The 12,596-nt window shown below is 38.1% G+C and overlaps 1 protein-coding gene across 1 annotated transcript in view; it reads left to right on the top strand.

Annotated features, from left to right (window-relative positions):
• grin1b (glutamate receptor, ionotropic, N-methyl D-aspartate 1b) overlaps window positions 1–4,153 on the top strand; it is a 55,321-nt gene extending 51,168 nt beyond the window's left edge. The window contains exon 21 of the mRNA XM_070833871.1: window positions 4,088–4,153. Within this exon, the coding sequence (XP_070689972.1) occupies window positions 4,088–4,153 (66 nt within the window). The remainder of the gene's footprint in view (window positions 1–4,087) is intronic.
• The last annotated feature ends 8,443 nt before the right edge of the window (window positions 4,154–12,596 follow it).

Raw genomic sequence — 12,596 nt, 5'->3', positions numbered from 1 at the left:
GTCTCATTTTCAGCGGCGCCATCAAGGCGACACTTTTAGGAGCTGGTGAAATAAAGCTGTCAGAGATGATGATCTTTCTGGGCGTAAAAGTTCTCCCTCAGCTAATAAATGACTCTTGTTACAGCGCTGCTCGTCCCACAGGAGTCTCCGCCGGAGTTGAACTGACTTCATTATAACTCTGTAACACCTGATCGTTTCTGTCATCAGCGTTGATGGTTTTTCACCTGTCTGTGGATGCCGCCTGCAGCACTCTTTCACTTTCAGGCTCACTTCAGGGGGAATACTTCCTTTTTAGGCCAAAATTTGCAGGAGTTTAGTGTCTTTTCACCTCATTTAGTAAAAAAAAGTCTTTCATGCACTCTTAAAAAAAGGTTTTTCCACCTCTGTGGAGTATTATATTGTATTAAGCTTGTGAAATCTTTTTTAAGAGTGCAGACTTCTCAGACATCTGAAATGTGCCAAATCTCCTGTGATGGACCTTTTGTGTTTCTTTAAATCCACAGCAGTCGGCCATTTTGCATCCCTTCTCCCACCAGATATCCAGATTATTTTACACGAAGGGAGTCAAAATGGAGCAGGAAGCACAGAGTGAACTTTTCTCAGGGATCAAACTCTCTCACACTGTCTGTTATTGATCATGTTGCAGCTCATTGGTGTGTTTTGTGATCAGTAACAGACAGTCTGTAGTGATCACACAGCAGTGACTGACAGGGTGAAGGGGGAGGTGGGGGGAGAAGCTGATGGGAGTCGGACTCTTAACTCATTTCTCTTTGTGATCATCTCTCTTTATTTTCTATATGAGTGTTTTTTCTCTCTCAGTGGATTTGAATGGTGTCCAGACTACATGCTGTACTACACACACACTGCCTCTGTCCTCCTCTGCAAGCACGACTGACCTGTAGACTGAAAACACAACAACACTCAGGACTCACCGCCTCCAGTCATCAGTCCTCCAGAACAGATCAGGAGCTTGATGTCACTGTCCATGACACATAATATCTACCAGGGCTAATGACTGTTTATCAGTTCATCAATTTATGTCAGAAATTAGAGAAAAAAGTTCAAGGTGACGGATAGAGGATGAGGATGAGTAGTTTTCCTCAGACAATTAATCGATTATCAGAATAATTGTTGACTGGTTTTAAAATCGCCTTGATTCCAACGGGCACGGCTGCGTCACGGGTTTGTTCCGTCCTCTGCATGGCTTCATGCCCCACCGGGAGCGTCTCAGGAACAACGTTTTGCATTTCCAATTTTGCCAACTTGCTTAGATTTTATTGATTTGGTCATTTTTCCTCGATTTTGGTGCTTCCTCCACAGGTAAGTAGGCTGTGGTGGTTTCTTTTTTGCCACCGTTTAGGACATAATGTTGATGTAGCCATGTGATGAGTTCAGATGTTTTATTTTGAAAAACTGCTCAGCTCGAGCTGCTCCGTATTTCCTCAAATAAATCTCGATCAATGGCCTGGGGTGTGGTCAACACATACACGGGATATAATGTGCATGTCAGTTAAGTAAAATGTACATTTATATCACTTTAATTTACAAAGGTCAACAATATAAACATGCTATTTTCAATGCTTCGTTCTTGATTACTCACTTCAGTCACCGTCGATGTCTGTGTGTTCATATTCGTGCCAAGTTGTGTTTTGTAGTAACAACAACGTGATGCAGTAACAAAACTCTGACAGGGAAAATGGGACCAGATCAGGAAACAAAGAGCCTTCAAACTGAAATATGACCAAATAGATAAATAATAAAGCCCTGTCTCTGATACAGGCCTGCTTTAATTAAAGGCTGCAGGTCTGCATTTGGGTTAAAAAAAAGAAGAACTTGGTCACTATTTGAGGAAATACGGTAGACACGTATTTTTAGCAGAGCAGACATGAGAGCCACTTGTGTCTCACTTCTGAAACTCATTCTGGTGGAATCACGGTTATTATATAGAGTGGCCAGGATTAGCTCCGTCGGCCCGGTCATGACGCAGCCGTGGACGGAGGAATGAAGGCGTTTCCAAGTCTTAAAATAAAAGAATGAAAACAGAACTGAGACTAAAACTGAGCAGCCAACAAGCAAAACTGAATCTGCCAAATAACAACATGGTCACCAGCCACATGTCTCCAAATCTGGCAGCCTACAAGGCGACACATCCTGGTGACATCCTGGTGTTATCACTGCACTGCTGAATATTTCATATTAGTTTCACATTGTTTTATTACTGTTTGAACCACTAAAAGGCAAATATCTCACCTAATTGCTAAAAACTGACAGCTACGATGCTGCTGTTGCTGCTTGGCAGTAAGGATGGATAAAAAGATGTAAAGGCAACAGAAAAAAGCACATGAAACAGTCTGAGCAAACAAAAGTAATAAAGTGGTAAATATTAGCAGCGCTGACCACCGTCACATATAAAACTGCAGCACAGGTTTTTTTAACATGCGTGGTTTCCGCAGGCTGCTCTTTAAAAACAATGCACAGCCACATCACTACCACATCTGTTTCCATGGTAACCACCAGGCAGGCAGATGGTGGAGAGGGAGGACTCGCAAAACGTTCCAAAGCCAAAAGAACCTCAATAAAAATTCAACAAAAAGCGTCTGGAAACAAATCGCAGACAGTCGTATTCGGATGAAGTGCTCGGTTTAACATCGCTGAGGACGATCACTCAGGCAGAGCGCTGCCGGGAGTTGAACCGACGACCCCGTCAGATCTGCCGCTGTTCAGAGAAATGAAAGTTTAATGCTCCCTGTGGCAGAGCTGTGGTTAGATTACATGATAGAAGATGATATTTAATTCAGCAGCAGCCGACTGAAACCTGCACAGACAGAAGAAGAAACATCACCCATTCTACTTTACTCTAATTTCACTTCTGATCAAGTTTAACATGATATTCACGTGTTTTTGTATTTATGATTCTGTTCATATACACATTTAAAGGCTAACTCCAGTATTTTTAGAACTGGGTCAGTTCAAAATGACTGTTAGGAACAAAACTTTTTGGAAGTAGTGCAGGACCTCCTGTGTTCTGTGTGGTAAAATGACTGTTTTCGTCAATGGAGTCTGGTGGCTTTGAAGAGATATAACGGCTGTTTGTGGGTAAACCAAAAGGATCTTCCAGGTCTCTCTCTGTCGGGATCACTTCAATAATGTTGTCAGACACTTAGAATAACAATCTGAGCCTGTCAGTGGCAAAGACAAGAACTTTTAGAGGACCTACTTTGATGATTTGAGTTGCCCCAAAGGATTACATTACTCTATAGGTCTTTCAGAGATGCTGGTATGTAGCGATCTACAGTTTCCAAACTTTTTGTACATATCAGTCATTTCGAACCCAAAATATGTCAAAATAAGGTTGAAAAAATACTGAAGTTTCCCTTTAAGTGACATTTAAATCAAATTAGAACGAGTTATTTCTAAAAAAAAATTCGTGCGTTCTCTGTGGTATTTGCCTTGACTTGTGCACTTAAGAGGAAGCGTTACTTTTTATTATTGTCTTTATTTTCCTGCAGTGACAGCGACATGACACATGACTGACTAGAGCTAGCATGTTTCCAGCTGGCTCTTATGTTAGCCGTTAGCTCTTTAGTTTCAGTTCCTCACCGACTCGCTTCGTCACAGACTTCAGAACCAATGATGCCCGGACGATCTTTTGCTGCGTCACTTTCTGGTCTGACCAGAGCTCAACAAATAGATTTGAGCGTAACGCTGAAACAGTTGTCGGCTTTGCGTAGCACCGTTGTGACCTCATCCATTCAGTCCGATAATTTACGTATTATGTTATTTTATATTTATACAGTTCAACTTTGTGTTTTGGTAGTTTTATTTTAACATCTAAGGATGCTGATGATATAATCATGTTTCATGTGTTCACAAGAGGCAAAAAAGAGTAAATTAATAATTCAGAGCAGCAACAACATGTAAATATAAAATCAGGCAGAACAGACGTCCACCATCTTGGCTTTGAAGTCGCCTGTGTGTGTGTGTGTGTGTGTGTGTGAATACATGACGTGTGTGTTGAATTAATGTGTGTGTTTCCTTGGTCTCTCTCTCTTTCTCTCTCTCTCTTTTTTTGTCCGTCTCTCTGTAGCCGTACCCGACTGACATCACTGGCCAGCTCAACCTATCAGATCCCTCCGTCAGCACCGTGGTCTGAGAGAGAGAGTGATGGAGCTTCACTGCTGCTGCTGAGCCACACACACACACACACACACACACACACACACACACACACATAGACCCTCTGGACACACACGTGTAACACACACACACATCATATGAACACACAGATGGACAGACTGAGCGTCCACTGAGACAGGAAGGAGAATACGATGGCATCAGGACTTTTGGACGGCATCACACTGTGCCAACACACGCGCACACACACACACACACACGTACACACATTATACACAAACACACACACTGTATTATACACAAGTACACACAAACACACACAAACTGTATTATTCACAAGTACACACACATTATGCATTACACACATTATACATGCACATATATTATACAAACATACACACATATAGAAACACAAATATACAAAGGCACTCTCACACACACACACACACACACACACACACCATCTGTACCTTCAAATCCCAAACACACACACACACACACACACACACACACACTCTCGCCTTGCTCCGCTTGTAGCCGTCAGCCTCCTCCAACCAGAGGGTCTTTTATTTTGAAAGAACTGTTTCAAAGTGGTTTTATTTTGGTTGATGTCTTCGATGTTGTACAGCTGATTCTGTTTCCTGTTTGTCGCACTGATTGATCGCACTGACTCATCGATCCTCCCGATCAGTTTTTGAACTGCTTCGTCTTCGCCGGAAACTCAAGCTCCCAGAATCCAACACACACCAACGCTTTCCCGAACAGAAACACAGACACCTGTCGATTGATCAGGGACCTGACGATCGATCAGGCACCTGATCCCTGATCAGCATGTGGTTGGTGGGCCGAGCTTCTGGGGCAGGAAGTTTGTTTAACACAGAACCACAGAGGAATCCTGGACTACTGAACTGGACCGTAGGAGTCTGTCATGGCTCTTCACCCCCAGAGGCTCATGGGAACTGTAGTCTCAGAGCCATTCCACCAAACTGAGGGGAAAAATGTGATTTGTCACGATGGAGCCCGACAGTTTGGTTCAGTGATTCAGGAAACTCTTGTTGTTCCGTGTTCAGGTGAAAACCTGGAAAAACTTTATTTTAAAAAACAAAGTCCCTTATTTAGCACTTATTAGGTGTAAATCAAAATAATTAATTGGTGGTTTATAACACGATCATTTAGATTTAAGAGGATATGAGGGCATTTTTATTGGTAATTATATGTATTTATTAATAAAATGTTTATTAATGAATTTATTTATGAAGGCCATGACGTGCAGCTGAAAGCTCCGTCAGAACTCTCAAAGAGAAGTTGTCAAATACATAATTGAGCAAAGTCCTTTTATCTATTGCGTTTTAATATTAAGACTCTTACTGCTTATAAAAATGCTGAATAGAGGAGTTAAAGTGTAATAAACATCAAATAATTCCAGCATTACATCAACCATCTGTTTACATAGTCGTTTTATATTTTTGCTTTCTTCGGTATTTAAAGGTAAGTTTTAAGATGTTTGCAAAGTTGATGTAATCTGCGAAAAATCTACATTTATTTTTAAATAATTTTACGGAGACCTGCAAGTCTTTAAAGATGTTTCTAGACCGTGTGCTCAAAATAATAACTTATGTTTGTAATTTATGTCTTTATGTGCGATAAAACTTAATAACTATCAAAATGATTGATATTATATATTACTAATAGTTCAGGACTTCACAGTGTTTATATGTTATCACTGATAAGAGTTAAATAGAAGCTTTAAAATTATCTGTTTTACATGAAACCACCACATTTTATATTAAACTGCTCTGAAAATCAGAACCAGACTTTGCAGACAAACCCAGACAGATTTAATGTCGTCACAGATGTAGAAAATCTGTTGTTGACATTCAATATTATTTAAAAATGTGATTTTATTTACACCTTAAGTTGAATTTAAGTCTTAAAAACTCATCACAGTAATTTATATATCAACTAACTTATCTTATTTTGACAGGAACAGGTAATGTTTAGCAATACTGATGTGATGAGTCCAAATTTTCCAGCACAAACAAAAATCTCCACCAAATTTTAGATTTTTCATAATATACTTATTTATTAACTCCTTACATGAGGGTTTAAATGCTGCTTAATTAGTCTTCACAGTGCCTGAAATATTAAATTTTAACTGAATTGTTTTGTATAATAGATTAATATTGAAGAGTGATCTTAAAAAATGAATAATATCGTGATAAATAAAGAGTATTTAGTGTTAGGAAATACTTCCTGGACCAGAGGCTCTGCCCACTGTCCTCCGACAGTCCCAGGGCATGATGGGACATGTAGTCACCGCTCCACCTCCACTGTGTCTCTGCTGATGATGTCAGTCTCTGTCTACCTCCACAACGCTGTAACTCCGACCTGCCAATAACAGAAACTGATGTCCTGTGAAAACCTCCCAACTCCTCACAGGCCTGCACACACAGGCCCGCTGGAGTTAGGAGGTTTTCATGCTGCAGAAGCAATGTAGCTGCCGTCTCTGAAGTTTGACCTGTCGACACAAATGAGGTCGTCGTGTAGAAAAAAACAACACGTGCATGAAAAAGACAGCAAAGCTGAGCCGAGAGCCTCACTGAGAACAAGGAGTCGTTCTTAGGGATTTGTCATTTTAAAGAAGTGTTACAATATTAATTTTACATCACATTTTCTGCTCGGTTTTCCATCTTTTATATGAAAGTCAGCCTGCAGAGACTTGAAACCTCACACAGTCTGTGTTTATTAACGATTAGATTTTAGTAAAAATCATGCGATGATACAGTTAAGAGGGAAATATTTTAACTCTGACTGACAGTTTTATTTATAAGGGAAAGAAAAACACTAAATAACTTCAATAAACATCCCAAATAAATGTTTTTTATTTGAAGAAAGACCAGCTGACCAGCCAGAGTGGCTAATGCTCAGCTAAAACTAACAAGCTAGCTATTGACTAATGCTAACATGATAGCTGGATCTCTAAATGAAAACAGTAATTTGATTGCTGAATAGGACAACGCAGCTAATGCTAGTACTATTGTCCTTTTCCTTTAGCTAAACCACAGAGATACCAGGATGTCAGCTAATGCTAATGCTTTGGTAAAGGCTAACCGTGGTTGTCCTTTTCCTAATGCTATTGCTAATGCTAAAGAACTACATAAGTCCAACAGGCTAGTGTCTGTCAAAACTAGAGTAGTAACAACATTTCTCAACATAAAACTAGTAAATCTAATGCTAACCTGCCACTGAAGGCTAACTGTTGTTCTCATTTTCCTAAATTTATGCTAATGCTAAAGTGCTAGATATGTCGAACAGGCTAATAACTGACAAAGCAACAGCGAGTATATCTAATTCTAATGCTTGGTGAGGGCTAACTGTAGTTGTCCTTTTGCTAATGCTATTGCTAGTACTAAAATACTAGATAAGTCTAACAGGCTAGTGTCTGCGAAAACTACAGCAATACCAGCATTTCTAAACATTAGACTAAAACATTTAATGCTAAAGTACCAATGTAGGCTAACCGTAGTTGTTTTTTTCCTAACTAAACTACAGTGATTACAGGCTAATGCTAATCCTGTGCACCAGATAAGTCTTAACAAGCGTGTGTGTAAAATTGCAATGATAATAGTGTTTTTGGACATTTATAAGATAAGTTAATGCTATTGCTAATGCTAAAGTACTAGTCTAAGTACTAGTCCTGTCTAAGAAGCTAGTGTTTGTAAAAACTATAGTGATTTAGCATTTTTAACCACAAGATCAACATATATAAAGCTGTTGCTAATTCTAAAGTACCACATAAGGTTTGTTTTCATCACTAAAACATAGTAATAGGAGAACATTTGTTAAAAAAATCTGTTTCCTGTACCTGCAAACTGCATTTATAAAAGGGTTTCTGACCAACAGGGCTAATGCTAATGCTAATGCTCCAGACACGGCTAACCACAGTAACCATAGTCCTGTCCAGATCACTTTATCATTCTTGAATCTGCAGACCATTTTCTTAATGAATTAATCCAGAGACCCAGAGGTTATGGTCTTGACGTATCATGATTGTCCGATTAACAATCCAAAAACCCACAGTTATTGATTTAAATTAAAAAAAAAAGAAAAAGTCCATAAATATTCACACTGAGAAGCTGGAAATGTTTCTGGTATTTGTGCTCAAATAAGAATTTAAAAGATTAATCAATTAATAGAAAAGTTTCCCAGTTAGATTTCTGTCATTTGACAAATCATTTATTGTTTCTGCCTTAATCTGGATGAGATACACTTAATAAGGATCAATAAACATGTCTCTTGATATTTTAATCTCACTTTTAAAGATGTGAATCAAGTCAATTTGTTGAATTTAATCAACTTAATATATATTTTGTTTTTTCAATGTCTACTAATCAAGTCTTATAATGATGAAGAAATTTATGATGACGACCCTTTTGATATTTACAGTTTATATTCTTTTACTTCCTGTGAACTTCACATTAAGAGCATAGAGAACGTTTTCTTTGGTGGGTCTTTTGTTCCATTGATAAATTATATTATAAATACAACATGCCGTAATAATTAGACACCAATGTGACCGAATGAACCAAACTCCTGAGGACTTTTATGGGACTTTTAACTGTTTTTCAGTTTGAGGTGACAGTTTCTCTGAATTGACCCGAGCTGGATTAGGTTTGGGACACTTTGGATCTTCTTCCAGCTACAGTGAAACTCTCCAGAGATCAGCTGAATTTAGTGTCTGCGGGGATGAAACGTTTATTTGTTCCTTTAGTTTATTGGAGTGTTTTCATCATCGCGGTCGCCGTCACGCCTCTGCAGGCTGATTCTCCAGAGACTCATTTTCATTTCCAGCTTGTCTCCTCAGAGGAAACAACTTTAGACTTTGCTGAGTGTCTCTGACCGGACGTTAACTCTGCAGGTTAAGGTCTGACAGAGCCGATCGATGTTTACTGAAAAACAAATATTGATTTTGGTTTGAGAGCAACTGACTGTGGTCTGTGGTTATTACGGTGGCACCAGTTTAAAGACCTGCAGTCAGAATTAGTTCCCTTTTGTGCTGAATTCAGCTTTTCTGCTGCTGGAGAGAAAAGTTCGGTTGTTCTCAGTGACGTTCGGCTCGTTTCACCACACACGTGTTAGCACTGATGCTGTATGTATTAAAGGTGAGCTGCACCAGCCAGGATTCACTTTAAACCTGAATTACACGAGTTAAAAACACAAATCAAGCTCCTTACATTACGTGTGCTGATATGAGTGCAGCACAGGATGGGATCCAGTCACTGTTTTAGTTCAATAGAAAACAGCTCACTTCTACCCAGGAACACGAGCTATAAAGCTGCAGGCTGTTTACATTAAGCTTCATTGTCATACTGAACTGTTCCTGATTTAAAACGCCTCTGTGTGTATTTTACAACATTTAGTCATTTTTAAATATACAGTACAGCTTACAGACAGTATAACATTATTCACCCTGTCACTCTGAAGTGCAGCTGTAGGAGATGTGCACATACATTTAAGAGAAACACTTGTTTTAAAGTTCATCTTCAGTGTCATGATACAACACACACAGAACCTCTATGAGCAGATCTTCACATATTTCACACTAGAATACAACAAAACATGGAAACAGACTGTAACATAGAACAAAAAGTATAAAAGCAGCACTAAAGGAGGTGCTAGATTATGTTTACACACACATGTACACAGTAACGTATGTGCAGTATGAGTGTAATATGCAGGTTGTACTGCATAAACGTGACGTATGTAAGAAGACCAGCGAGACCGAGTGGTTTAATAGTTTAATGTAAATTTCCCAGATGTGTGTTGATGTAAAGTTTGTTAGAAGAGTCGTTTATGTACAGAGGATGAGGTGGATATAAATAGGATTTAAAAATATATATAATATCTATATAGATAATTAACTTTTACTCTTTAGTTGCTCTGTGATCCTGCTGGAAGTCGACCATCTGTTATGATGTCACGCTGAGTTAACGTTGAGTTTTAAAGCCTCTTAATTATCTGTGCTGACACGCTGCATAATGATAAATATTAATGAAGCTATCGCAGAGTAATCGTTAACTAATAACTGACACACACACACACACACACACACACTGAAGCTTTATAGTCTTTGACACTTAAACTTGTACACGTAGCAGACGTAGACACACATTAATATATATATTTGTACACAGTACTGATGCTTCATGTCGAAATGTTTTTCACACATTTAGAACAATGTTGAACTTTAAATGAAAAGTGAATCCGTGTTCGTGCAGCTCGCCCCGATGGTTACACTATGATGTCATAATGTGATGTCATGCTATGATGTCATGACGTTTTATTTCTTATTTTTGGTTTTGTTTGATTTCTATGGTTTGTTTTTGATGTAAAGCACTGATTCAACTTCCTGTTTGGAGTGTTTTTTCTGTGTTTTTTTTTTTTTTTTTTTTTTTTTCTTCGTGCTGTTGTTCTGATGATGATGATGATGTTTGTATTATCTCTATACTCGCGAACAAACTGATCCGAGGTCAGTTTTTATTGAAGCGCTATGGTTGCATTAAACTAGAGGAAGTTATGTTTCTGTACAGACGTGATATTTTTATTTTTTGACCTTTCTGTCTCGTAAACACTGAAACTGTAGAAGAAGAAGAAGAAGAAGTTTCCCTCCTTCGTCCCTCCTCTGTGCAGCACTTTGTCCAGGAATGTGAAAAGTCGACCTTTGACCTCTTCAGGGGTCGACCTGAACTGTTTTAGTGCAATATTGTCCTTCAGTTTGGTTTCTGTTTGGTCGTCTGAAGGTTTATTTTTCGACACATCATGTAGCCGGTCGACTGTTTCTCAGAAAGAGTTTAACTCTGATTTTGTTTTTTTGTTTTTTTTAGTTTTTACCAGAAAAACCAGTAACATCAAATCTTACTGGTCCTGTCGTGTCCGAAAAACATCCTGGACAGGAAAATGAAAATTAAAGTGTAATTTGGTACAAATCATTCTGGAAATAGAATTAGAAACATTAAATAAATGTTTAATGTGACTTGACTGAATCTTCAGAAATGTAAGATTTGTGTACAGCGTATAATGAAAATCAACATATATTGAGACGTAAGTTTCCAGTAATAAATGATCGTTTACTTGAGTTTAAATGGATTTCTGTGTTTCCTTTTTTTATTTTACTTGTAGTTTTCCACAACGTTTAATATTAATGTTAAAATTAATGAGTCAGTGTCCAGTGATAACAATGAATCTCCAAGAAAAATGAATCGTTCCTTTATAGATTCAGAAAATTATCTAAAAACACGTCTGCTGATCGTAGGAGGCAAATTATCACAAATTCTGTGAAAAACACTAAAAACATTTTTGTTCAAATAAACAACAAATAAAACACACACACACATCATATACCGACGCTCCAATCAATCAAACTTAAACACTTTTCATGCAAATGGAAAGGAAAGTAGCTAATAAGAGCAAAAACAACAGAATGGTCCTTTAAGTTTAACTGTATCATTCTGAAGGTTTTTTATTATTTTTCCCCCAAAGTTTTATTTTTGTCACAACTTATTTTAACAGAAACAGAAGCTGCAACATTCAGAATAAATATGTTAATTTAATCCTCCTCATCAAACACACAAGTCACAACTTATTGTTATCGTTATGTTGGAAAAAGTGAATTCTAATGAATCTGGTTGTTTTTAACTGTAACATTCAGTTAAATATTTCTATTATTGTTCAATATTTGACTCCTTTTACACTGATAAAAGTAAAAATACTAAAAGTTATTGTTCTGCATTCAGAGCGTCATGGTGGAAAACAACAATAAAAGCTTTAGTTGGCAAAATAATCTCAGTTAAACGTCCTTTTAGTAGCTGTTCTGGAGCTTTCAATCACATTTCATGATCCTGATAATAATAATAATAATAATAATAGAAACAGTGGTGGAAATACTCAGTACTTATATTTAAGTAAAAGCAAATCACCATCATGAGGTTTAAATTATAATAAAAAAACAACATGTTACTGCAGGTTTGAGTAAAACTGGTAGAAAATATAAATAAAGATTTTCAGACTTTATTTGTCAGTTTCTGTTTGTGTTCAGCAGGAGGAGTTTTTACCGTCTGTTGTTGACTCTCAGTCTGAAGGTCGCAGCAGCTGCAGCTCCGCCCCCCCAACACCTGACTGAGGACCTGATAGAGGACAGGACGCCTCCTGTCATCCCTCTCTGCTGCTGCTGCTCACCAGTTCACCACTTCACCACTTCACCACTTCACCTTCAGCTGTCAGTGACCGCCTGCATCTGACCAACAGGACTGATGGTAATCAATCAGCACTGAGGAGCTCCTGATGATTGATTGATTAGTGATCAGTCATTTTGTCTCCTTTGAATGGATTACACTACCTCTGATCAGCTGATTGATTGATTGATTGATTGATTGATTGACTGAAGAAGAGGAAAGACAGAAGAA

This window comes from Pempheris klunzingeri, chromosome 7, assembly GCF_042242105.1.
Source record: "Pempheris klunzingeri isolate RE-2024b chromosome 7, fPemKlu1.hap1, whole genome shotgun sequence".
Lineage (NCBI taxonomy): Eukaryota > Metazoa > Chordata > Actinopteri > Acropomatiformes > Pempheridae > Pempheris > Pempheris klunzingeri.
This window is presented reverse-complemented; position numbering and strand designations above follow the sequence as displayed.